Source organism: Danio rerio, chromosome 24 (genome assembly GCF_052040795.2).
Source record: "Danio rerio strain M-AB ecotype USA chromosome 24, GRCz13ab, whole genome shotgun sequence".
NCBI lineage: Eukaryota > Metazoa > Chordata > Actinopteri > Cypriniformes > Danionidae > Danio > Danio rerio.
The window spans coordinates 35,667,501-35,695,000 of NC_141044.1; the positions used below are offsets into that span (position 1 = coordinate 35,667,501).

General features: G+C 35.4%; 1 protein-coding gene across 29 annotated transcripts in view; it reads left to right on the top strand.

Annotated features, from left to right (window-relative positions):
- The window catches only part of pde1ca (phosphodiesterase 1C, calmodulin-dependent a), a 203,529-nt gene that overhangs the window by 146,030 nt on the left and 29,999 nt on the right, over nucleotides 1-27,500 (top strand). For 26 of the 29 annotated variants that reach the window (XR_015525178.1, XR_015525179.1, XR_015525180.1 and 23 more), the window contains 8 exons: nucleotides 1,866-2,048; nucleotides 3,915-3,981; nucleotides 13,065-13,181; nucleotides 15,188-15,328; nucleotides 19,028-19,128; nucleotides 19,217-19,345; nucleotides 21,082-21,183; nucleotides 23,401-23,521. Coding sequence is in view for 14 of the 29 variants with exons in the window: in XM_087309830.1 (XP_087165956.1) it covers nucleotides 1,866-2,048; nucleotides 3,915-3,981; nucleotides 13,065-13,181; nucleotides 15,188-15,328; nucleotides 19,028-19,128; nucleotides 19,217-19,345; nucleotides 21,082-21,183; nucleotides 23,401-23,521 (961 nt within the window). In the remaining 15 variants the exon portion in view is untranslated. Of the gene's footprint in view, nucleotides 1-1,865; nucleotides 2,049-3,914; nucleotides 3,982-11,515; nucleotides 13,182-15,187; nucleotides 16,176-16,271; nucleotides 17,450-18,600; nucleotides 19,129-19,216; nucleotides 19,346-21,081; nucleotides 21,184-23,400; nucleotides 23,522-27,500 lie in introns of all 29 variants that reach the window. The other 3 variants (XM_087309842.1, XM_087309843.1, XM_087309841.1) reach the window with 2 other exon arrangements.

Sequence of the window (27,500 nt, forward strand, 5' to 3'; positions counted from 1 at the left end):
ACACTGAGATTTTTGTTCACTAAGCAAATATTAAATTAACACATTTAGGGTCAAACATCAGGGGTCAGAGGAAAATGTTGTTCCTCGAATGCGTTTGATGGTTTAACCCCTAAAGCTCCTTTTAAAGCCTGAATAAAGATGCAAATGCATGAGGAATTGCATGTGCTGGGTAATTCTGTCTTTTCGCTGTTTTGGGTTCGCTTGTTTAGACAGAAATTGAAAGTTTGGCCACCGTCTGAGAAGGAAATGTGCCATGCATCAAATTAAATGCTAAATTCTGCCATCATCCACTCCTGCCTGTTTTTCCCTCCCTTGAGCACAAAAGGAAGAGTTTTGCAGAATGCACTTGTTATTCTCTTTTTGTTGATTATTTTTTTAAGAGAATTACAGCAAATAGAGCTTTCAGGATTTTAAAAGCATGCGAAAAGGCATAAAATTATCATAAATATTGTGAGTTTATTGTTTCTCTTATCTTAAAAGACTCCACACAAAATTCACACTAGCACATTTTAGCATATCTTATAAGTGTTTATAAGTCAATTTCAATGTCTCAACGTTTTGTCTCAATTTTACCCAAGCAGTTTTAAGCATGTTCATTTGAGTTTAATTATAAGTGAATTTCAATGTTCTCTTTTATTATAGAGAGTTTTTTCAATTAACTGTTTTGATTACGTGCACATTTTGAGCAATTCACTAAATCGGTGATCCATTCAAAATGGCCAAATAATTTTCATAAATATAGAGTTTTGATTCTTTTATCATAACAGACCGAAATTCAAATTATAAAATAAAACAAATCACTCAAAATATTGTGACGAAAGTAAGAACCTGGGGAGGAGGTGACGAAAATGAAAAAGGGTGGAGGAGGGTTGTTGTTGACAAAATTGAAGACTGTGGGGCGGATCATGAACGAAAGTGAAGACCTGGGGCAAGGCGGGTGGCATCGAGGACAAAAGTAAATACCGGGGGGGGATGGGTGGCTGCGTCGTGGTTGAAAGCAAAAACAGTTGGCAAAGGGTGGGTGGGGGTTATGCTTAGCGGATCGTGGATGAAAGTGAAGACCTAGGGGGAGGGGAGGCATTGGTGATGTGAAGACCACGGCCAACAGTGAAAACAGTTGGTGGGGGTGGGGGGATTGGTTAGCGGATCGCGGATGAAAGTAAAGACAAGGGGGTTAAAACTGGTGAAAAAGTGAAAACCAGTGGGGGAGTGGTGGCGTCAGGGATGACAGTGAAAACCGGTGGGGGAGTGGTGGCGTCAGGAATGACAGTGAAAACCGGTGGGGGAGTGGTGGCGTCAGGGATGACAGTGAAAACCGGTGGGGGAGTGGTGGCGTCAGGAATGACAGTGAAAACCGGTGGGGGAGTGGTGGCGTCAGGAATGACAGTGAAAACCGGTGGGGGAGTGGTGGCGTCAGGGATGACAGTGAAAACCGGTGGGGGAGTGGTGGCGTCAGGAATGACAGTGAAAACCGGTGGGGGAGTGGTGGTGTAATCTTCAATTCTCCATATGAATCACAGAATCAATGATCTATTCTGAGTATTTAACAATCCTTAAGAAGTTTTAAGAAGCCTTTATAATTATAAAATATATGATTAGCTGATAATATATCATGTTTAGCTGATCAGATGATAGTTTGTATTCTCATTGTTTTTGAAGTGGAATTGTATATTTTTATCTTTCTTTGCACCACTTTTGCTCTGAGGCATTTTGACTAAAATTTCATCTGACGTGATCAGAAGTGACATGACTTACCCATTTAATGCCTTCAGACAGCAATCGTGTGTGTGTCTGTGTGTGTGTGTGTGTGTGTGTGTGTGTGTGTGTGTTTGTGTGTGTGTGTGTGTGTGTGTTTTTTTCTACAGGCGTTTGGTGGACACAGAAGATGAGCTCAGTGACATCCAGTCGGACTCGGTTCCCTCAGAAGTGCGCGACTGGCTGGCGTCCACTTTCACACGTCAGATGGGGCTGATGTTGAGACGCTCTGAGGAGAAGCCGCGGTTTCGCAGCATCGTCCATGCAGTGCAGGCCGGGATATTTGTGGAGAGGTACAGTATGTGTGAGGGTTTAAAGGAAACTAATTAAACCCCATATAGGCATCCCACCGATGACAGAAAGAAAACAAAAGTGTTGATACTGAGCTAATACACTTTAAACAGGACATTTTATTTCATTTTTATTAATTAATTAATTAATTAATTAATTAATTAATTTATGTATGTATGTATGTATGTATATATATATATATATATATATATATATATATATATATATATATATATATATATATATTTATTTATTTATTTATTTATTATGTTATTATTATTTATTTATTTTATTATTCAAATGTTATTTTATTTTATGATATATTTTTATTTTTATTGTTTTTTATGTATAATTTTTATTTTTATTTTATTTTTAGTTGTATTTTTTCCTTTTTGTTTTTAGTTTTTAAGCTTTTACACACACATAAAATGAAACAATATATGATATACTTATTTTTTTACTTTTTTTAACATTTTTATTTAATTATTTTATATTATTTTAATTATACACACATTTTTTAACACACACACATACACACACACATATAAAAAATATTTTAATTATTAAAATTACACAAGTATTATTTTATTTATTTTAATTATACACACATTTTAAACACATACACACAAAATAAAATGTGTGCATGCTTAAATTTAAGCTATTTGTAACTATTATTTATTTGATATTTTATTGATATGCACTTTTCCTTTAAAGTTTTTCATAAAAATTATTATTATATTTAACTTATGAATTGTCATATTTCAGCATCATTAGTGTGGTATAATCTTGGGTATTTGTAAAAAGCATGTGTGTGTCTTTATTTTTATTATTATTTTTTTATATATTTATTATTTTATTTTATTATTTTTATTTTATTTTACATTATGTTATTTTAACTTTTTGTTATTTTCTGAAAGCTTTTACACACACATACTTTTTTGCTTATTACATTTTTAACTACACACTCATTCACACACATACATTACGGACAATTTAACCTACCCAATTCACCTATAGCACATGTCTTTGGGTGAAACCGGAGCACCCAAAGGAAACCCACGCAAACACAGCGAGAACATGCAAACTCCACACAGAGATGCCAACTGACCCAGCCGAGGCTCGAACCAGCGACCTTCTTGCTGTGAGGCGATTATATATTTAAATTTTTTAATTTACACAAGTATTATAACATTTTTTTAGATTATTTTAATTATGTATAAATACATATTTTTTGTTTTAGTTACACACACACACACACACACACACACACACACACACACACACACACACACACACATACTACATATAATAGTAGCTTAAATAGTAACTTATTTTTTAGTAATTGTATTTTTATATAATTATTTTATGTTATTTCTGTAAAATGTGCGCATGCTTAAGTTATTCATTTTATATTTTATTTTATGTGCACTTTTATATTGTTTATAAACACACACACACACTTTATATAATTAAATTTAGCTTTAGATATACACACATTTCTATTTATTTATTATTTATTTTCTCATGAACCGTCATTTTGCAACATCAATGTGGTATAATCTCAGATATTTGTGAGAAGCATGTGTGTGTCTATAAAGTCTTTAAAGTAAAGAGTTTTAAACCCCATATAGGCGTCCCACAGAGAACAGCTGGAAGCCTTCAGACTGTTGATCCAGCGCTGATTCATTTTAAGCAGACTCTGATAGATTGATCAGACTGATTTGTGACCCCGCTGTGCATTTCCTATGTTATTTCCAGCACTGCATGCAACTCAAATATTAATGTTAAAGGGGGCATCCAATACGAAACAAGGGAAAGTATCCTAAAGTGCACCAAAATGACAAGCGTGTGTTATCTCTTTCTGACAGAATGTACCGACGGACCTCCAACATGGTGGGCTTGAGTTATCCTCCCAGTGTGATCACAGCCTTGAAGGTAATACAACGCACCAATAGGATTCTGGGTTGCAGCCTCAAATGCACGAATGCACAAACAGGCACATGCATAACCTGGACACAGCGTGAATGCAAACATGTGAATGCGACACGTTTTGAATGCACAACAGAAACAACGAGGGCTAGATGGCAAAGTCAAACAGGCAAACAGGCCTGTTTAATCAAGCGGAGTGCACAATTGATCTTTCCCTCGGCCAGCTGGGTTACCTGGCACACATACACACATGCACATACGGTTTGGACAGGGCAGAGATGCTTTATTTGGTAGCAGTGGATACAAATAACATAAATATGCAGCTACTCTGAATATAAATGTATTTTAGAATGTTTAAAAAAAAAAAAACACTGCTTTACATTGAATTCCAATGTTAACATGAAAGGTAAAGAAATGCTGTGGGTTTAGTTAGTCAGGTTCACTACTACTGGTATGTATTATTGGTACATTTTTAATTTTAACTACAGTAGATCAAGATTGGGTTCAAGTCCAGGTTTATTTTATTTTATTAATTTTTACTTTATAGATTTTTATTATTGTAAATTATCTTTTTTTTTTTTTTTTATAGATTTTTTACATGCTATTTTATTTTAGTATTCTTTGTTTCATAGATTTTCATTTTATAGATTTTTTTTATTATTATTTATTTTACATTTTATTTTCATTTTATTCTATTTTATAGATTTTTTTATAGATTTTTTCCTTCATTTCATTGGGTTTTATTTTGTAGATTATTATTATTATTATTATTATTATTATTATTATTATCATCATTATTATTATTATTATTATTACTATCATTTTTATTTGTTTTACATTTTTTTTATTTTTTGTAGATTTTTATTTTGTTTTATAGATTTTAACTTTTTAGATTATTATTATTATTATTATTATTATTATTATTATTGTTATTATTGTTATTATTATTTTACATTTCATTTTCATTTTATTTATTTAGATTTTTAGTAGATATTTATTTGATATATTTTTTATTTTATATATTTTATATTATATATTTGTATTATTATTCTTATTAGTATTTTACATTTTATTTTTCCATTACATTTTTTATTTAATTCTTTAGTAGATTTTTATTTGATATATATTTTTATTTGATATATTTTTTGATTATATTTATATCATTGTTAATATTATTATTATTCTGATTATTAATATTATTTATTTTACATTTGATTTTCATATTTTTTTCATTTAGATTGTTTAGTAGATTTATATAGATTTTATAGTTTTTTTATTATTACTATAATTATTATTATTATTTTAAAACTTATTTTCATTTTATTTATTTTGATTTTAGATAGATTTTTATTTATTTGGATTAAATATTTTTTCATTTTATTTTACATTTTTTATTTTAATTGATAGCTTAATTGTATTTTAGTTTTTTATTTTATATAATTTTTAATTCATTGTATAGTAATTGTATTTTATATAAATAGTATTTTCATATTATTTTATTTTTATTTATTTTATTTTAATCACTGGCTTATCATGGCAGGTTTTAATTTATCAAAAAAAAAAAATTCTGAAGATGTGACACTGAAATTAAGTAAGGAGGCTAAAAAATCAGATTTGCATCACAGGAATAAATTACCATGGAACATATGTTTTGCAGGAAAAAAAAATTATGTTTTTCCATCACAAAGTATTGAGCATAAGAGATTTCTTTCAGAAATATTTTTTTTTTACTTTACCACCCCCAAGCTTTTGAATGCTACTGAATTATCCAGAATGCAGGTACAAATGAAAATATTGTGGGTTTTAGTACTTTTCACCACATGAAATTACAGTCCAAATTATACATCCGGCAATCTGCTGTGATTTGATCAGGAATGGCCGTCTCAGAGCTGTTATCAGTCTCATCTGTTCTGCTATCAGCTTCTCATTCATTTTTGATTTAACAATTTGTGGCCGCACGACTCCTTTGTGTCATTGCAGTCGAAGCACTGCAGTCTTTTAAAAATATTATTTTCTTCGGTTGCCTTTTGTGATGATAAAATCCTGGCAGTCTGCATGAAAATTGATTGTCTAAAAATTCTTCCAAATCAGAAGCAGAGTAATATCACACTACTCAAACTAACTCTGGATTATGTAGCATGTACGCAGATTTATATATCCAAGAACACAATACATTGAGTTGTTGTCTTCCAAAAGAAAGAAACAATTTTGAAATGCCTGAAAGATCCATCAGTAATTCCAGCTTTATTTTTTAACACATATCTGCATAATGTCAGTCTAAAGTCTTCATTGGCTGTCAGTGAACAATGTCTGCTTTGAGACTAAAAGACTAATTGAATCTGAGGTCTGGAAGGGTTTGGTTTGTGTTGACGACATGTAAAGAAGATGCTGTTTTCTGTGCAGCAAAACACAAATACACTTTGCATGCACTTTCAGAGAAGGAGGAATCAAGCTGGAAATGAATGACACCGTAAAATTGATGGGGAAATTAATGGAATATAGAATAGAGAGTGATGTTTAATAGGAGATCAGATTAAGTTTTTAAAAAGACAGATTTTTAAATATAGAATTGAATATAGAAAAGGCACTGTTAATGTTCGAAGGTCAGAATTTTTATATAATTACTTATAAAATGTAGGCTTTAAAATCTTTAAATGGTTAAACACTTAATGGTCAAATTGAGCAATTTTACCACTAGGTGAGAGTAAAGCTTACTATAAAGTTAAGTATAACTATAAAGCTGTAGTAAAGCTGACTGTATGTTTAAGTAGTTTTGTGTTCAGTTGATAGACCAACTGACCAATCAGAGCAGAGTAGACTCATGTGACCAATTTATTTAGATTTTCAAGGTAGACCCTTATGTGACCAGTCAGAGCAGAGAAGACCCATGTGACCAATCAAAGCAGAACAGACCCATGTGACCAATCAGAGCAGAGTCGACCCTTGTGGCCAATTAAACCAAGGTAGACTTATTGTGAGCAATCAGAGCAGAGTAGACCCATGTGACTAATTAGGCTGAGTAGAACTATGTGACCAATAAGAGCAGACTAGATTCGTTTAACCAATAATAGCAGAAAAGACCCATGTGACCAATCAGAGCAGAGTAGATTAATCTGACTAATCAGACCAGAATAGATTTATCCGACCAACAACGGGGAGTAGATTCATCTGACCAAGCATTTAGCAGAAATGCTTGGAGCAGAGTAGATCTATGTGACCAATCAGAGCAAGGTAGACTCATATGACCATTTAGAGCAACGTAGACCCACATGACCAATCAGACCAGAGTAGATTCATCTGACTGATCGGAGCAGAGTAGATCCATCTGACCAACCGTAGCAGAGGAGACCCATTTGATCAATCAGAGCAGACCAGAATGTGTCCATCTGACCTATCAGGCCAGATTACAACCATCTGACCAATCAGAGCAAAGTAGACCCATGTGACTTATCAGAGTAGAGCAGATCCATCTGACCTATCAGACCAGAGAACACCCATCTGACCAAACAGAGCAGAGAAGACCCATGTGACCAATAAGAGCAGAGCAGATCCATCTTACCAATCAGATCAAAAAGGATCCATTTGACCAATCAGACTAGAGCAGATCCATCTAACCAATCAGAGCAGAGTAGACCCATGTGACCAATCAGAGCAGACCAGAGTAGATCCATTAGACCTATCAGACCAGAGTACACCCATCTGATCACATCAAAGCAGAGTAGACCCATGTAACCAATTAGTGCAGAGCAGATCCATCTGACCAATCAGACCAATAAAGATCCATTTGACCCATCAGAACAGAGTAGATCCAAATGACCATTCAGAGCAAAATTGGCCCCTATGACCCATCAGAAGAGAGTAGATCCATCTGACCAATCAGAGTAAAGTAGACACATGTGCTCCATCAGATCAGAGTAGATCCATCTGATTAATTAGACCAGAGTAGATCCAAATGACCAATCAGAGCAGAGCAGATCCATCTGACCATCCAGAGAAGGTGGACATATATGACCAATCAGTGTAAAGTTGGTCCATGTGCCTAATCAGTGTGATGTAGACCCATGTGCCCAATCAGTGCGATGTAGACCTACGTGACCAATCAGTGTGATGTAGACCCACGTGATCAATCAGTGCGATGTAGACCTACGTGACCAATCAGTGTGATGTAGACCCACGTGATCAATCAGTGTGAGGTAGACCCATGTGACCAATCAGTGCGAGGTAGACCCATGTGACCAATCAGAGCAGAATAGTCTCTCAGATGCTGATTTGACTGAGACTGGATTCTTCAACAAATTCAAAATCAAGTCTCAAGGATCTGAGAAAAGATCTGGGGCTTAAGTGAACGCTATGAGGAACTCAAGTCATTTTTTTGACCTTGAATTGCTGTAAACCCGTTGCAGGAGACCTTCAAAACAAATTAGAAAGCAATAAAACAGCACCATTTGAATTAGCTTGCCACTGTGCAGGTAATCTAACGCTTTCAACATCCATTTTTTGTAAACACCCAAACTGTTTTAAATTCCAGCTGTCACATTCTGAGGAGCGCAGATGAAAGTCAAATAAACTGAATAAGTCGCTGTGTCGGTGGTTAAGCCTCTAGGCTGGTATCTCAAAGGGTAGAGCTTCAGAATGGAGTTGAGATCTCCTGCAGTCTCTTCTAACTCTTATGCCCTTGAGCGAGTCTATTCTGATTGCTTTATCTGCAGGTTACTGTATAAAGTGTCTATATGTGACTGGGAGAAGCCGTAGAATACTAATACAGATGTTCTTGCCAAACACTAGCCATAATTTGCTGTTTACATCTACTTATTCTAAATAGAAATGTTAATATGCTGAACCTAATGAAGACTTTGGTTTATATTAAGTGTGTTTAATCCACACAAGAACTGTCCCTTTACGTAGGTAGATAGATGTGAAGAGCCGAATGTGTTTTTATGTTTTTGAAGTCTCTTTTGCTCACAGATGCAGGCATGTATTTACTTTAAAACTCTGGAATATAATTACAATTTAGATAACTGGTCTGTGTTACAATGCTGATTTTTTTTTCTATGATCCTTCAGAAATCATTCTTATAGGAAAAATGCATAGATTTTTGGATCAGATCCGGTTGTAAAAGTATATTAAAAATAATATATAAAATATAAAAATATAAATATATAAGTGTGTATATATATATATATATATATATATATATATATATATATATATATATATATATATATATATATATATATATATATATATATATATATATATATATATATATATATACACTACCGGAAATTTGGGATCAGTACGATTTTTAAATGTTTTAAAATAAGCTTCTTCTGCTCACCAAAGCTGCATTAATTTAATAAAAAATACAGAACAAATTGCAAAATGGTGAAATTTTATTGCAGTATAAAATAACTGTTCAAAACTAGTTCATAATTTATATGAATAATTTATTCAAGTAATTTTAATGATGAATTTTCAGCTTCATTACTCCAGTTGTCAGAGTCACACGACCCTTCAGAAATCACTCTAATATTTATTATTATTATTGTTATAATAATAATAATAATAATAATAATAATAATAATAATTATTATTATTATTATTATTATTATTATTATTATTATTGTTGTTGTTGTTATTATTATTGTTATTGTTATTATTATTATTATTATTATTAAAAGCATCATCATAATCATTATTATTATTTTTATTATTATTATTATTATTAAGGTTAATAGTAATTAAAGCAATAATGATTAGAGTAATAATTTCATTTGAAAACTGCATACAAAAAAGCGGTTATTTAAAAATGTAACAAATATTTAAGAATTAAAAAATTTTTTGCATTTAATAAATGCCGACTTGATGAACAGAATAATTAAAAATAATAATAATAATATGACTGACCCCAAACTTTTGACCGGTGGTTTATATTATTTAATATTAGTAATAATCTCTGATAAAACTAATTGGTTTTTTTACACTTTAACCCTTTTTATGGCAGCTATTGGAATACTCATGGGAGTCTTACTGGGTGTTATTAAAATATTTTGAAATTATGTAACTTCAAAATTTTGTACATTTCCTAATTAGTTTCAGTCTTATTTTCTTCCTTTGTTTAACATAAAAAGTCAAATACATGGATTTGAAGGTCAGTTCTTGTTGTATGAGTTTTGTATGATGTTAATAAGGCCAATTTATATGCAAGTGAAGTCAGAAATATTAGCCCCATTTACAATTTCTTTTCTTTTTTACATATTTCCCAAATGATGTTTAACAAGAAAATTTTCACAGTTTATCTGATAGTATTTTTTCTTCTGGAGAAAGTCTTGTTTGTTTTATTTTGCCTAGAATAAAAGCAGTTTTTAATTTTTAAACACCATTTTAAGGTCAAAATGATTAGGCCCTTTAAGCTATATTTATCTTTCGATCTATCTTTCAGTCTACAGAATAACCATTTTTATACATTAAGTTGCCTAATTGCCCTAACCTGCCTAGTTAATCTAATTAACCTGGTTAAGCCTTTAAATGTCACTTTAAGCTGTATAGAAGTGTCTTGAAAAATATCTAGTAAAACATTATTTACTGTCATCATGGCAAAGATAAAATAAATCAGTTATTAGAAATGAGTTATTAAAACTGTTATGTTTAGAAATGTGTTGGAAAAAAATCTTCTCTCTGTTAAACAAAAATAAACAGGTTGGCTAATAATTCAGGGGGGGGTAATAATTCTGACTTCAACTGTACATTTTTAAATTTAAAATAAATAAAACTACCGTTAATTTGGTTGAATAAGATTATTAAATTTTAAAAAATCTTATTCACCCAATTTGTTTTACCTGGATAAATATTGGATAAATATTATCATTCTTTATATATACATTTTTTCTAATAAATTGTGCAACATTTATTAAATTTGTATTTATAATAATAGTATAAATTTAATATTGTAAATTAAATTTTTGACACTCTCATGTCTTTAATTCAACAGAAAAGGAAAACAAAACATTTTCTTATCAGTTTCTTCCATTTTTATTCCGATGTCAGGGGTCCAAAATTCAGCGTCTAGCCAGAATCTAATGAAAACGTTATGTTGACCTCCAATAATGAAGTCAAAGGACGTTGATTTTAGGTTGTTATGGAAAATAACCAAAATCCAACATCAAGTCAACATCTTAAACCATTGTCAGATTGACGTCAAATTCTGACATTTATTTGTCAGGTATGGCAACCAAAATCCACACTGTGTTGCTGTAACGTCATAAGGCTGGTTTAAACTTCTGCATCATGCGATTGTCGTGACCCATGGCGCATTCCTTGCTTGTAGCTGTGCATTTATACTTCTGTGTGCTTTTGTGTTGCTCTGCAATAACATTTCCGAAACGCTAGCTGGCAGAACGTTATGTTATGTTCCTCAGCATCAAGTTTCTTCACGGGTGTTTTACTTTTTCTGAATCCTACCTTAATGTAAAACAAGCTAAAACTCGCTCATTCGGAGGTGGGAGTCAGCGGACGTGGAACAACTTTAACTTTTTTTTAGTTCTCGCCCTTATTTTTCGGATTCCGTTTTTCGTCTTACCTGATTTCCGGAACCGATGTTCCCCGGACTTGATCCCGGTCGTCGTCCTCCGCGGCCGGCTCCTCCTCCGGGGCCTCCGGCGCCACACCACCCCGCAGCGTTCGCTCGAAAAAAACTAAACGCGGCCTTACGTACCTCCGGCCACGTAAATCGCGGCCTCCAGAAACGTCCGCGGGGCTACGTTTCCAAAATGAGCTTGGGTTAAAACAATCTATCTGGCTCCCAGCTCTATGCACCGCCCACACTCGGCGCAGCTACCGAACTGACCAATCACAGAGCTTGAGCTGCACATTGTGTATTTACATTTTTTGAGAGGTGCCTGTCAGCGTCAGCCACACTATATGCATACACTTGCACTTGACTCAGAAGTATAAATCAGCCTTAAGACGTTGATATTTGGTTGATTTCTGGTTGGACGTTGGACACTGACGTCAGCCAGACATATACTGTATACATACATGAAAACCCACACAATTACAATTTGGATAAATGCATACACAAATAAGAAAGTAAAAAAACACTAATATGGCTTCTCTTTCTCTCTCTCCCTCTCTTGATCTCTCAGTAGTCAGTGAATCTGCATATATATGTGTATATCTTAGCATATAGCCTGGAGATATTGAAATCTCTCAGCCATGACTGAGACGGAGTGCAGGACAAATATTCCAATCTGCGGATGTGAATATTTAATGTAGCATTTTGCAAATGTTCATTGCAACCCACTAATCAAACCTCCACCAAACTTTCTTTGAAAGTGACGAGATGAAAAATCGCCGGGGTCAAACTGAGAGTGGATGCTGGGAAAAAAAACGGCAACGCAGTTTAATGAATAAACCACAGGCGGCCATAATGTGGAGCAGATCTCCAGTATTATTACCAATGCTCATTTCATGACTCGGGATTGATAAGCACAATGATAGAATCACGTAGCATTCATCATAGGCCCTGTTTATAAAGGAGGCGAAAGTCATTTATTCCTTATAAAAAAAGAAATGAGGTTGGTATTACTACATAATGTGAAAGCCGCAAGGATGGGGAACATCTTATCGCATTTATTGGAATCATCAAACGAAGTCAAATGAAATGCAGAGAGATCTCATGTGTGATTTTGTGGTCCTGTGGGAAATTATATGTAATTATTTATATTAGAGTGTGTTTTTTTTCCCCCTGAAGAAAATTCATACATTTATTAAGCAGCGAAGCATTAAATTGATCAATAATGACACTTGATCTTGTGACTCTTGAGTAATGATGCTTAACATTCAGCTTAACTTCACAAAAGTAAATGACATTTTTAAGTAAATGGACATAGAAGGCTGTTACTTTAAATTGTAATCATTTTTCAGAATATATGCAGTATTTTTCGGCCAATCAAATGCAGGCTTTCAATAAAAACTAATCATTTGATGTCGGTACTACATAAATCTTGGTACTAAATGGTCATTTTATAGATGATAATATTGGTAAAGATGTTAATATACTGTTTTATTTGTCTTGTTTGTTTGTTTAGCATGTGGACACGTGGTCTTTTGATGTCTTCACACTGAATGATGCCAGCGGAGATCATTCACTCAAATTTATTTTTTATGAACTTCTCACCAGATATGACTTAATCAATCGCTTTAAGGTAAGATGCTATGTTTGTTCACATTAAAAAAAGCCAAAGTACATGATTTCAAAAGCACAGTTTTCTTTATTTGTTTAATAATAGCGGGAATAAAATATAGTAAAGATACAGATATTGTTTACACTGTAACCCAAACAAATACATAAACTAATTAATTAACAACACAGAATGACTAAACAAACAAATACTGTATAAATTCCCTAGAAGGACAATGTTTATCAATGGCATTTATTGTAGCAATATTGTACATAATAATGGTAGAAAATAATAATTATATAATAATAGAAAAAAGTAATAACTTGATTTCTAGCTGATCATTTGAAAAAGTGTCTGAAGGTAGATTTATCCATTGAATCATGTTGAACTGCATCACAATCATCATAAATACTGCAGAAGACCTATTGGAACCCTCATGGACCCAAGATTCTCACAGAAATCAGTCAAGTTTGGTGAAGGACTACATGGGGTTACATTCAGTATGGGGGTGTGCGAGAGATCTGCAGAGTGGATGGCAACATCAACAGTCTGAGGTATCAAGACATTTGTGCTGCCCATTACATTACAAACCACAGGAGAGGGCAAATTCTTCAACAGGATAGCGCTCCATCTCGTACTTCAGCCTTTACAAGTTCCTAAAAGCAAAGAAGGTCAAGGTGCTCCTGGAGTGGCCATGAACCAGCCATGAACATTATTGAGCATGCCTGGGGTAAGATGAAGGAAGAGACGTTGAAGATGAATTAAATAATCTTGAAAAACTCTGGGAGTCCTGCAAGAACACTTTCTTGGCCATTCCAGATGACTTTATTAATAAGTGATCTGAGTCATTGGAGAGATGTATGGATGCAGTCCTCCAAGCTCATGGGAGTCATTCACAATATTAATTCTGTTTCCACTGCAGCATGACTTTTTATTCTAAAGTCAGATCTTACTGTCCTAATTAAATAATTAAAAATCAAGGCATGATCATATTTTATTTTGGTTAAATAAGCGTAGTCTAGAGGTCTTTGCCTTTTATATAAGCCACTTCTGATACCAAATGATCAGCTAGAAGTCAAGTTATTATTTTTTGTTCCTAAAACTTGGATAGATGACTTTTGTCAGGTAGTGCGTGTATGTGTGTGTGTGTGTGTGTGTGTGTGTGTGTATATATATATATATATATATATATATATATATATATATATATATATATATATATATATATATATATATATATATATATACAGTATGTGTGTGTGTGTGTGTGTGTGTGTGTGTATGTGTGTGTGTGTGTGTGTGTGTGTGTGTGTGTGTGTGTGTGTGTGTGTGTGTGTGTGTTATATATATATATATATATATATATATATATATATATATATATATATATATATATATATATATATATATATATATATCGTATATATCGTCACCTTGGAATTATTAGGTTCTATCTGTGTTCTGAATGATTTTGAGATATTAAGCTTTAAAGTTTTTGCATTCCATAGCAAACAGTATGTGTGTAACATTTGTTATTTAAATAAAAAGTCTTATAATATAAACCACTTATAAAAAAATTCCATAATGTAAATAAGTTCTCATTTAATAAGAATATGTCAATAACTCAATTTTGACTAAAATGTCAGATTGAACCTTAGAATTCCAAGGTGATCTTTTTCTTCTACTATGGATTTCCAAAGTTTCACAAAATATCTACTTTTGTTTTCAGAGAGGTTTGTAAATAAGGTCTCTTTAAAGTTTGATAGCCAAAAATAAATTATAGATAAATATAGAACAAAAGCATAAGCAGAGGATCAACATTCTGCTTGATTTTTGCCAACCACACTTTTGTCCAGTAAATTTGAAAAATGACTTTTACATAAAGATGAGGGTTTCGGGTCTCACCAGAACAGTTTTGTTTGAGCAGAGTCTTTAAAAAGTCTTAAAATGTCTTAAATTTTCAAGACAAAAAATACACTTGGTGAAACCTGCAGAAACCCTGTTTTAGCATCTTTTTTGCTTCTCCTTAGATTCCCGTTTCTGCTCTGGTGTCTTTTGTGGAGGCATTGGAGGTGGGTTACGGTAAACACAGAAACCCTTACCACAACCTGATCCACGCCGCAGACGTCACACAGACTGTGCATTACCTCCTGCTCAAGACTGGCATGGTCGTAAGTGAAATTGTATATCTTCCACGAGCATATGAAGTTATGAAGTGAATTTCATGTGGAAATTAAGTGAGTAAACTGTTAAAAAATGTTATATTGAAATTTACTCTGAACATTCGCATCCGGTGTACATGCCTCATAAGACTTCATAAACATTATCTATGAATGAACAGCTTGCAACACTTCGAAGATAAAGGAAGGAAAAGTTGAAATCGCATCAAATGACTCCTTTAATGGCATAGGTCTCAAACTCAGCTACACAGCCTCCACAAGAAAACTTAGAAAGGGTTTCACTATTTTGGTGAAAACTTAATTTTTTTCATGGCAAGGTTGACATTTTTATGAAACTGCTCTATTCCCATCTGACCATTAAACTCAAACTCATAGGACTCAAATTCAATTCCTGGAGGGGCGCATCTCTATACAGTTTTGCTCCAACCTTAATCAAAGACAGCTGATCCAACTAATCAAGGTGTTCAAGCTAATAGAAAGTCAACAGTAGCTCAAAAAAAACATTCGTTACAACCGAGGTTTGCAGAAGAGCATCTCTGAACTCTCAACGTGAACGTCCAACCTTGAGGCAGATGGGCTACAGCAGCAGAAGACCACACCGGGTGCCACTCCTGTCAGCCAAGAACTGAAAACTGAGGCTACAATTTGCACAGACTCACCAAAATTGGACAATAGAAGATTGGAAAAGCGTTGCCTGATCTAATGAATCTCGATTTCTGCAGCAACATTCGGATGGTCGGGTCAGAATTTGGCATCAACAACATAAAAGCATGGATCCATCCTGCGTTGTATTAACAATATTTTCTTTTCACACTTTGGGTCCATTAGTACCAACGGAGCATTTGTCAACACCACAGCCTACCTGAGTATTGCTGCTGACTATGTCCATCTCTTTATGACCACAGTGTTCCCATTATCTGATGGCTACTTTCAGCAGGATAACACACTATGTCATAAAGCGTGAATCATCTCAGACTGGTGTCTTGAACATGACAATGAGTTCACTGTACTCAAATGGCCTCCACAGTCAGTAGATCTCAATTCAATAGAGCACCTTTGGGATGTGGTAGAACAGGAGATTCGCATCATGGATGTGCAGCAGACAAATCCGCAGCAACTGCGTGATGCTGTCATGTCAATATGGAGCAAACTCTCTGAGGAATATTTCCAGTAGCTTGTTGAATCTAAGCCATGATGGATTAAGCCAGTTCTGAAGGCGAAACGGGGTCCAACCCGGTACTAGTATAAAGTGACCGGTAAGTGTATACGTTCTATGTGAATTTATGTTTTGAGATTTTACTGCATCCATAACACTGGAATTGCTCAATACCTAAATCCTCTACCAGAAAAGTTTAAATTCAAGTCTCCAGGCACGTTTGTATGTTTAAATGTGCTCAGCTAAACTGACCATGTACGCAGAGTCATCTCGGTTGTTTATTATGATTATTATTTCCACTGAATAAGCCGGTGAAGTATGTTTTATTAAGACTGACACCACACTTGAGGTGTTTATTGAGGTTGTGGAAGCAGGTCCGCTCTGGCTCTACAATCCTTCTCATACACCAATCAATAGGAAGTTAATCTCCCTCAACGTCTCCAAACACACTCCTGTCAGTCCCGCCGCGGGCTCATTAACCTCTCCGTGATGTGTGCGAGGACGTCACACTGGCGCGCTCTGACAAATCGTTTGCCCACTAGCATTTTACACCCTTGATGATTTTCTTTTTGTGGTTCTGGCACTTGGGTGATTTACTGCTAATGTAAGATAGTGTAATGCGCTGGAGAATAAATGCGTTAGGGAATAATAAACTAATATAATTTCATTTCCGTCTTGCTTTATCTGCAGTTCAAGCAAAACGATATTATTATTTATAGGCGAATAAGCAATTGTCTGATAATGAAATGGTTTTCTGAAAAAAAAAAGTTGTACTTGAAAGGTGACACAATGGCTAAGTGGTTAGCTCTGTCACCTCACAGCAAGAAGATCGCTGGTTCGAGTCCCGACTGGGTCAGTTGGCAAATCTGTGCGAAGAAGTTTGCATGTTCTGACTGCATGCTAAAATCAACAAACAGTCAGTGCAGTTTTGATTTTTAAACGAATTGATCTTTAGAGCTGGGGCCTCATGTACAAAGACTTGCGTGGAAATCTTACTAAAACATTGCGTACGCACAAAGCTGTAAATGTGCGTACGCAGAAAAAATTTCAGATGTATGAAACACTTCGTACGCCGAATCTCACGCATATTCTTTTGTACATCTGAATGAACGTGAAACTGAGTGCAACATGCACGAGCACAAAACCCCTCCCTGCCTCCTCCCCCGTATGAATATGCTAATGACTATGCTAATGGCAAAACCCAACGAAAAAGCAATGTCAAAATCAAGCAAAAAGAGAAACTTTGAACAGAATGTGAATTGGAGGTGCTCCTTTCGGAGGTAGACCGGAGAAAAGCAGTGTTATTTGCAAGTTTGTTCTCCGGAATTAACAACAAAAGAAAAAAATAGAGTGGGAGAGTTTAGCTAATGCGGTCAACACAGTTGGGTCTGAACATATCGCATTGAGTGCATTAAAAAAAAGAAATAGTGTGGTTTATATCTGTAAAATGTTGCAGGACGCCTAACAGTCTCAGTGGCGTGCTCGTAAGACGCTTGTGATCATGAATTGATACGTTCGAGCATGAACTCGGCTCGAATCCAGCGTCTGATGAACTCTTTCTTGTTTTTTCCCCCGCTACATATCAGATTTTGCCAACTATTTATCACGAGAAAGACAAGTAGGAATCATCAATAAGTTCATATCAATAAGCATCATATTTTATTTGCACATTTATTGAATGGAAATGTTTCTGATTCACGCATGCAAATTCATCTTCAGATAGTGTCTTTATAGCAATGTGCGTGCAGTAGATCGCTCAGATTACATTGGGAAAATAGGCGACTGCTGCAAGTTGTGCTTTAATGTTTAGCTGGTCAACTGTATGGTATGGAAACCTTATATACCTGCTGAACCCGTCTCATACAGCTGCGATTGCAAGGCTCAGACACTTTGTGGAGAGGAATTTAACACAACTGCCTCTAGGAGTCGCCAATGGAAATAAAACAGACACGCACAAAAAATGTGTGTACGCCTGCCAGAAAGCTGCCGTGAAGCTGCGCACATTCCCACGTTCAGTTCATTGTTAGTAATTCCAAACGTGAGCGATTCTGAGCGTGAAACCTGGCGTACGCAAAGTTTTTGTGCGTACGCAGCGTTGATACATGAGGCCCCTGGTCTTTATTTATAAAGCAAAGAATGAACCAGTAAGGTTTGATTTCTAAATGAATGATTGGTTACGATTGTTTGTATATGAAATAAACAAAGCAATCAGTATAATTTGATTCCTGAATGTGATGTTGATGTGATCTTTTTTTCTGAATGACTCTTTTGAGTTGTATCTTAAAATAAAAAAGGATAATAAGACACTCATAAAGGGTTGAAACCACTTAAGTGTGAGTAAAAAGTGAGTACATTTTCATTTCTGAGTAAACTATCCCTTCTTTTCCACATTTTTCATGCAATATTCAAAATTGCACTTAAAAATAGGTTGATGGAAACATAGCTTATGTTACTCAAATTGTAGATTATAATACCATACAAAACTAAAATATAGATTTTTTTTCTTGTTTCTCTTGTCATCTCTTATTATCCAGCACTGGTTAACCGAGTTAGAAATCTTCGCTATGCTGTTTGCTGCCGCTGTGCACGATTATGAACACACAGGAACCACCAACAACTTCCACATACAGACCAGGTACTCCAGCAATTACACTCTGCTACCATTCAGTTCAGCAGAGCTAGTACATCAGTGTAGTTCAACAGCACTAATGTGTGTTTTACAGATCCGACACTGCCATACTGTACAATGACCGTGCTGTTCAGGAAAACCACCACGTGAGCGCAGCGTATCGACTCCTGCAGGAAGATGATGAAATGAACATCCTCTACAATCTGTCCAAAGATGACTGGAGGTCAGAAATGTGTAGCAGACTTCAAACTTTGCTGAAATATTATAAGTGCAAATTAATTAAAAAAGTAAAAGAAAGTAAAAGTCAAAGAAAAACAGAAAAGTTTTATTTTATTTTTATATTATTTATTAAATAACCATATATATGTATATATATATATATATATATATATATATATATATATATATATATATATATATATATATATTGTAGCGAGGCAGAGGGAAAACACAAACACTGTAGATGAAGTTACAAACAATGCCCCGGAGGGTGCTTTTATTTACAAGTGGTAAAGGGGTGAATGAGTGCTTTTCTTAGAGGTGCGTGCTCAAGTGCTCCGGGGAGAAGGTGAAGACTGGTGAGAGGTATGGTGTTGGATCGGTCACGAGCTGGATTCGGCTGTGGGAGAGACAGAGAGAGACAAGCGTTAGCGCAGGGAGTCATGTGAAATGAAGCTCACTTCTTCCTGTGTGGGGCTGGCTTATATCTCTCCCTGGCTGATGAGGTCCAGCTGTGAGCGATCCGGGGTTGATGAATGATCCAGCTGGTGTGGATTTGTGCCCAGGGCGACGTGGTATTACCCGACTCGCTACAATATATATATATATATATGTGTGTGTGTGGGTGTGTGCATATTGAAATAGAGGATGTCTCATTCTCTTATAAGTCCAACATCTGGCAACATTTTGATTTCCAGTCACTGAAGAGCATGCAAGACAAGAAAATAGACAAAACACAAACTGTGTGTAAACACTGTAAAAAAATGCTGTCAAACAAAGCTGCGATCACAACAAATATGATGTGCCATTTAAAGCCGTCACTACAGCGCCAAAGTGCAATCGAGGGTCACACTTAAGTGCCAAAGCTAAAGAAATAACGAGATGCATAGGAGTATTTATGGCAAAAGACATGATACCGTTTTTTATGGTCGACAAAGTTGGATTTTGCAAATTAAATATAAATAAAATATTGTGATGCATATTGTATCTTGAATATCATATTGTGATACACATCATATTTAGAGCTGAGTGTATTGTTATACACAGCTGAAGTCAGAATTATTACCCCCCCCCCCTGAATTTTTAGCACCCCTGTTTATTTTTTCCCCAATTTCTGTTTAACTGAGAGAAGATTTTTCCAACACATTTCTAAACATATTATTTTTAATAAGTCATTTTTAAAAACTGATTTATTTTAACATTGCCATAATGACAGTAAATAATATTTTACTATATATTTTTCAAGACACTTCTATACACCTTAAAGTGACATTTAAAGGTTGAACTAGGTTAATTAGGTTAACTATGCAGGCTAGGGTAATTAGGCAAGTTATTGTATAACGATGGTTTGTTCTGTAGACTATCAGGAAAAAAATATAGCTTAAAGGGGCTAAAAATTGTGTCTTTAAAATTGCTTTTAAAAAATTAAAAACTGCTTTTATTCTAGCCGAAATAAAACAAATTAGATTTTTTCCAAAAGAAAAAATATTATCAGACATACTGTGAAAATTTCCTTGCTCTGTTAAACATCATTTGGGATATATATAAAAAAGAAAATACAAATCACAGAGGGGCCTATAATTCTGACTTCAACTATATATATATATATATCAAAGAAGCAAAAAACTTAAAAAAAAAAAAAAACATTTCAGTTATTTTATTATTTAGAAATTTATTTTTTGATTGTAGACCAATACAACCTGCAGTAATATCCACACTGAAGACTTGTGTTTGTCACAGAGAGCTGCGGACTCTGGTGGTGGAGATGGTTCTAGCCACTGACATGTCCTGCCACTTCCAGCAGATCAAAGCCATGAAGAACTTCCTCCAGCAGCCGGAAGGGTACGTACAACCATACCAAGGTTATTCATTTCAGTAAATGGAAATTAAAACTAGGGCCCTGTAAACACTAATACATTTTAGTTTTATAACGCAAATGTTTTTGTACGGTTATGCCTTCCGACCACACTACCCCAGAGTTTTCGAAACCCTGAACATGGAGCATTTTGGAAATGTTGGAGAGACTGTTTTTGTTTTAAAACGCTGTTGCTTAATCTCAATGTGGATGGGGGGAAAACGGAGACATCTGAAAACGATCTGGTATAATATTAGCTGGCAGCTAGCTCTCAGTAACTCTCACATGTTTGCCCACTAAAGCTAAGCAGGGTTGAGCCTGGTCAATACCTGGAAGGGAGATCACGTGGAAAAGCCAGTTTGCTGCCGGAAGTGGTGTTAGTGAAGCCAATAGGGGGCGCTCAACCTAGGGTCTGTGTGAGTGAAGGGGACTTTATATTGCTCAGGAAGCACCGTCTATCGGATGAGACGTTAAACCAAGGTTGTAAAAAATCCCAGAATGTCCTTCCAAAAGAGTAGGGGTTTAACTCCGGCATCCTGGCCAAATTTGCCCACAAGCCTCTGTCCATCATGGCCTCCTAATCATCCCCATATTATAATTGGCTTCATCACTCTGTCCCCTCTCCACCAATCAAATGGTGTGTGGTGTACAGTCTGGTGCAATATTGCTGCCATCGGGTCCTCCAGGTGGATGCTGCACACTGGTGGTGGATGAGAAGATTCCCCCACAATGTGTAAAGCGATTTGAGTGTCTAAAAAAGTGCTATATAAATGTAAGGAATTAATTAATTAATTAATTATTAAGTGCACAAACTTCAGTCTTGCATCCTTTCCTTGTAAGTATATGAAAAATAAACTCCCGAGGACACGTCGGGTAACTCTTCAAGGGAACAGTGTACTTCATAAACCTCATTCACTTCACCCTGGCTATGTGGCTGTCCTAACAATAAAATAAAAACATGATATAAGGAACTGCCTGTTTTCATTTTGATATTAATTTAACCGACACCAAAAATGTTGAGGCGTCATGAAGCTACATATTTCTATGACCATCATCTTCTGTATGCATATTTTTAACAAAACAGAGCCTATAACATTACTGTGTGCTTTCATTTTCATTGAAAAATATGAAACATACCCTCTCTTTTGCTGAATATCAGTTTTAATAGTAGTTAAATAGTAAGTACATAAATGAACTTCTTTTTGCACTCAGCCAAAACACACTACCTGAGAACAAGTAATAGATTCAAAAGACAGAAAAGTCATTAGAGACAAGTTTAATTAAATATCAAGTTTAACAACTATAGTGAGATGAGATCCAGCAGTAGATCCTTGATAAACTGTCTGACGTGCGCTGCTTTCACATGTGGAGATGTGCTCACCCACTGACTGCCCGGAGCTCAGGCGTCTGCATACGCTGCAGCGCATGACAGAGTGATCTGTTCAGAAACGCTAGGTGAAATGTTAGTATGGACGTGGATCATTGTTATACTAAAACGCCATTTTAAAACTAAAACAAATTAGTGTAAACAGGGCCTAAGTGTCACGTTACGGATTGAAACGGAAACAAAAAGGTGCAGATCCAAGTGCGGTTTATTTACAGTGCGCATCAACAGAGAAACAAGGTGCTCAAAGTACAAATAAACAACAAAACAAGAAACATAAAACAGAGACAGGGCTCAGGAATCAAAACTCGAATATTAGACTTACTAGAAACCCTGCGGCAGGAAAGACAAGGCAGACAAAGTAGACAAACGACGCGATCCCAAACAGAGGTGGAATGGTTGTATAAATAGTCCAGATAATCAACGGTAACACAGAACAGATGTGATGACAGGTCAGTGTATATGTTCCGGTATATGCGCGTGGTATGTATGGAAGTGTAGTCTTTCCTGGGACGCTGTAGTGCCTACTGAGTCCTGGTGCACTACAGCGCCCTCAGGTGGTCACTGACGGATGTGACACTAAGACTAAAACTATTGATCAACAAAAATCCTTATGCTCCCCTATTTTGTGTCCCCATCACTTCTCAAAGCAAAGTACACACTTATGGCAAATTTGAAATGAATGAATATTAAAATAAAAACTATAATTTTCTTGGGAAGCCCACATCAGCCAAATCTTCAGAAGTCTTACACTGAAAAGATCTCCAGATGTTGATATTCACATAATGACAGGATGGACACTAATCTCTGTCTTCTGCAGGATTGATAAACCCAAGGCCTTATCACTGTTACTGCACACCGCCGACATCAGCCACCCTGCCAAAAACTGGAACATGCACTATCGCTGGACCACGTCTCTGCTGGAGGAGTTCTTCAGACAGGTCAGTGGATGTCCCACATCTTACTCTGCTTAGATTAGAGAAGCATTTAACTTAATCTTGAGCTTATTCTGGATTATATTTAGGCCAGAAATCAGTGACGGAAATAGCAAAACAGACCAAATAAAACAAGATCATACTTTGATGTGCTAAAATAGTATATCTTACAACTGGAAAGGTAATAATTTAAATAATTAATGCCTAAACTATTCCACTGCTAGATTTGAATGTTACAGTACATATACATATATTTTTGTTTATATATGGATGGATGAGATTGAGATGGAAAAATGTATTGTATTGTATTGTATTGTATTGTATTGTATTGCACTGTATTGTATTGTGTTGTATTGCACTGTATTGTATTGTATTGTATTGCACTGTATTGCATTGTGTTGTATTGCACTGTATTGTTATGAATGGATGGACTGGGTGGATTGAATTGGATTCGATTGAGATGGATATAAGTATGGGGTTGGGTTGGGTTAGCTTGTATTGGAATGGATGGATGGATGGATGGATTGGATTGGATTGGCTTAGGATGGATGGATAGATGGTTGGGGTGGGGATTGGGATGTATTGTATTGTATTGTATTGTGATGGATGGATTGGATTGAGATGGATGTAGATATGGGGTTGGTTTGGGTTGTATTGGGATAGATGGATGGATTGGATTGGATTAGACAGGACTAGATTGGATTGGGATGGATGGATTTGTGAATTGGATTGGCTTGGATTGGGATGGATGGATGGACAAATGGGATTGGGATGGACGGATGGACGGACAGATGGATTAGATTCGGATGGATGGATGGATGGATGGATGAATGGATAGATGGATGGATGGGATTGGGATGGATAGATGGATGGATGGGATTGGGATGGATAGATGGACGGGCGGACGGACGGACGGATAGACGGAAGGATTGGATTGGGATGGATGGACGGACAGACTGACGGATGGATTGGATTGGATTGGATTGGATTGGATTGGATTGGGATGGATGGATGGATGGATGGATGGATGGATGGATGAATGGATGGATGGATGGATGGATGGATGGATGGATGGATGGATGGATGGATGGATGGATTGGATTGGGATGGATGAATTTATGGGTTGGGTGGGGTTGTATTGGAATGGATGGATGGATTGGATTGGATTGAGATGGATGGAAGTATGGGGTTATATTGTGTTGGGATGGATGGATGGATGGATGGATTGGATTGGAATGGATTGAGTTGGATTGGCTCGGATTGGGATGGATGGAAAGGATTGGATTGGGATGTATTGTATTTTATTGTATTGTATTGTGATGGATGGATTGGATGGATTGAATTGGATTGAGATCTATGTAGGTATGGGGTTGGTTTGGGTTGTATTGGGATAGATGGATGGATTGGATTGGATTGGACAGGTCTGGATTGGATTGGATTGAGATGGATGTATTTTTGGATTGGATTGGATTGGATTGGATTGGTATGGATGGATGGATGGATAGACGGACGGATGGACAGATGAACGGATGGATGGATTGAATTGGGATGGATGGATGGATGGATGGATGGATGGATGGATGACTGAATGGATGGATAGATGGATGGATGGGATTGGGATGGACTGATAGATGGACTGATGGATGGATGTATGGGTGGATGGATGGATTGGATTGTGATGGAGGGATGGATGAATGCATGGATTGGATTGGGATGGATGGATGGATGAATGGAAGTATGTGGTTGGGTTGGGTTGTATTGGGATGGATTATTAAGCATTATTAAGCATGTTTATTATTTTATTATCCAATTATTATATATTTTAAATCAGTTCTAATCATTAAATATTGCACATTTTAGTTTATACTAATATACTTGAATATACTAATATACAGCAAAAATACTAAACATCTAAAGTATTCAACATCTTTATTGCATTCAATCAATATGATATACAAGTTTTAAATATACATAAAAATGTGACTTATAAAAAAAAAAAAATGTGTGATTAGAAAAAAAAATAAAAAAAACATTGACTATTCAAAGAAATCCTGTTTACCAGCAACCAAATAAGACCCACAAACAAACTCTAAATGTCTGTGATTTGAATTTCATCTCCGGAAAACCTGGCCAATCCATCCTAGTTCTTGCAAGCTCTCGCTCATCATCACAGGAGCAGCTCAACACCTTGTAAACACAACTTTGTTTCCCAGCGGGCCTATAAAAACCCAGGGCAGCTCGACTCCAGGAAATTGTGTTCACAATCACACTGCAGATTGAGCTTCTGAGAAAACTCTTGCTATTTTTGAGCTCAATATGCATCAGGCGGTGTGAGAATGGCCAGTGGGTGTTCAGACTGAAGCTGAGAGCCCTGTCCTGTAGAGGATTTTATTAGGGCTGCGCAATAAATCATTTCAGCATCGATATTTGGTGTAGTCTGAGTGAATGGCTGGAGGATTGTTCATATCTCTGGATTGCCCTTTAGTGTATCTGTTATTTGTATTTGTTTAGATTTTATGCAGAGGCACTCCCTATCAATAATACTCAAATAAAGTTATTTAAATCATCATATAAAATTGTATTCATATCAAAAATTATATCACATATATTTACCAGCATTTTGCAGTCCTAGTTTATATGCTTCTTCAATCAAACGTTTTCTCCCTCTCTCACTCTCTTCATCGTCCAGATTGCCATTCTGCGGTCATCAGCTCTCAGATCTAATCTCAAATTGAGTCTTAATCTTATTTAGCATTCCAAGCCTGTAACGTCCAGTGTAAAAATCCCATTAATCTCCTTCAAACCTCCATTTTCCACACTCAAACTTCAACATTTGAGTCTCAGCCGTTTTGTGTTTTTCCCCATCATCCCTATAAAGATGTAGAAAGGCATTCAGAATTGCATTTACTTTTTTCCTCCCCTGTATGACTGAATAATGCAATAGGGGCGAATTTATTTGCTGAGTGAAAAACGGATGTAATTCTGATCCTAACAGGGTATTTTAAGAGATGATTATTATCTCGCCTATAGAGCCAAACCAATTAACTTCCCATTGTTTGATCTGATATCACAGCGACCCCATATTGGTGTATCTACAAGAGTGAAATTGAATCTTTGATTTATGACACAATTCAGCTAATAACTGATCAGTTCAGGTGGTAAATCACCATCGGAAATTATAATTGGGATTTTTAAATGATTACTCTTATAAAAAAAACATTATTTGTTTTCTTTCGAGGTCATCGTTTCATTACTGAGCTGAAAGACAATCATTGCAAAGATAATTACTGCTATTGTTTCTCAGGGTTATCTGTGATATTTGCATAGGAAGTGTTAATGGCTTGGTTATGAGGTATAATGAGAGTGAACAGTTGAATAGATTATTAATATTTAGTAGGTTTTAGAGCATAAAAAAATAATATGAACGTTTAAATTACAATAATAACTTATTAACAACACAAGCTTGTAACAGAAACACAAATATGTTCATGTACACACCATACAGTGTATGCTTATAATATAAATAAAAGGCTCTCATAGTACCGGACACGTCCAGCAGTAACTGTATTTATTTATTTATTTATTATTTTAAATCTCTTGTTTTTTTCCCCCAAACATTTTTAAAGCATCTTTTTCGGCACTATATTTGTCTTTAATAACATGTTATTTTCCTCTAGTGACATATTCAATGCCATTTCTTTAACCACCTCCCTACACTTAGTGCTTCAGTTTTTTTCCAGTGAAGTGCATTAGACTTTCAGATTGTAATAAACACCTATCAATACAAAATATGTTGCTCTCTATTTAAAATGACTTGGGTTGCAAAACTTTTTCTAGGCCTTCAGCATTTAACTGTGGTCATTTTAATTGCATCCAATCAATCAATCAATCAATCAATCAATCAATCAATCAATCAATCAATCAATCAATCAATCAATCAATCAATCAATCAATCAATCAATCAATCAATCAATCAATGAAATAA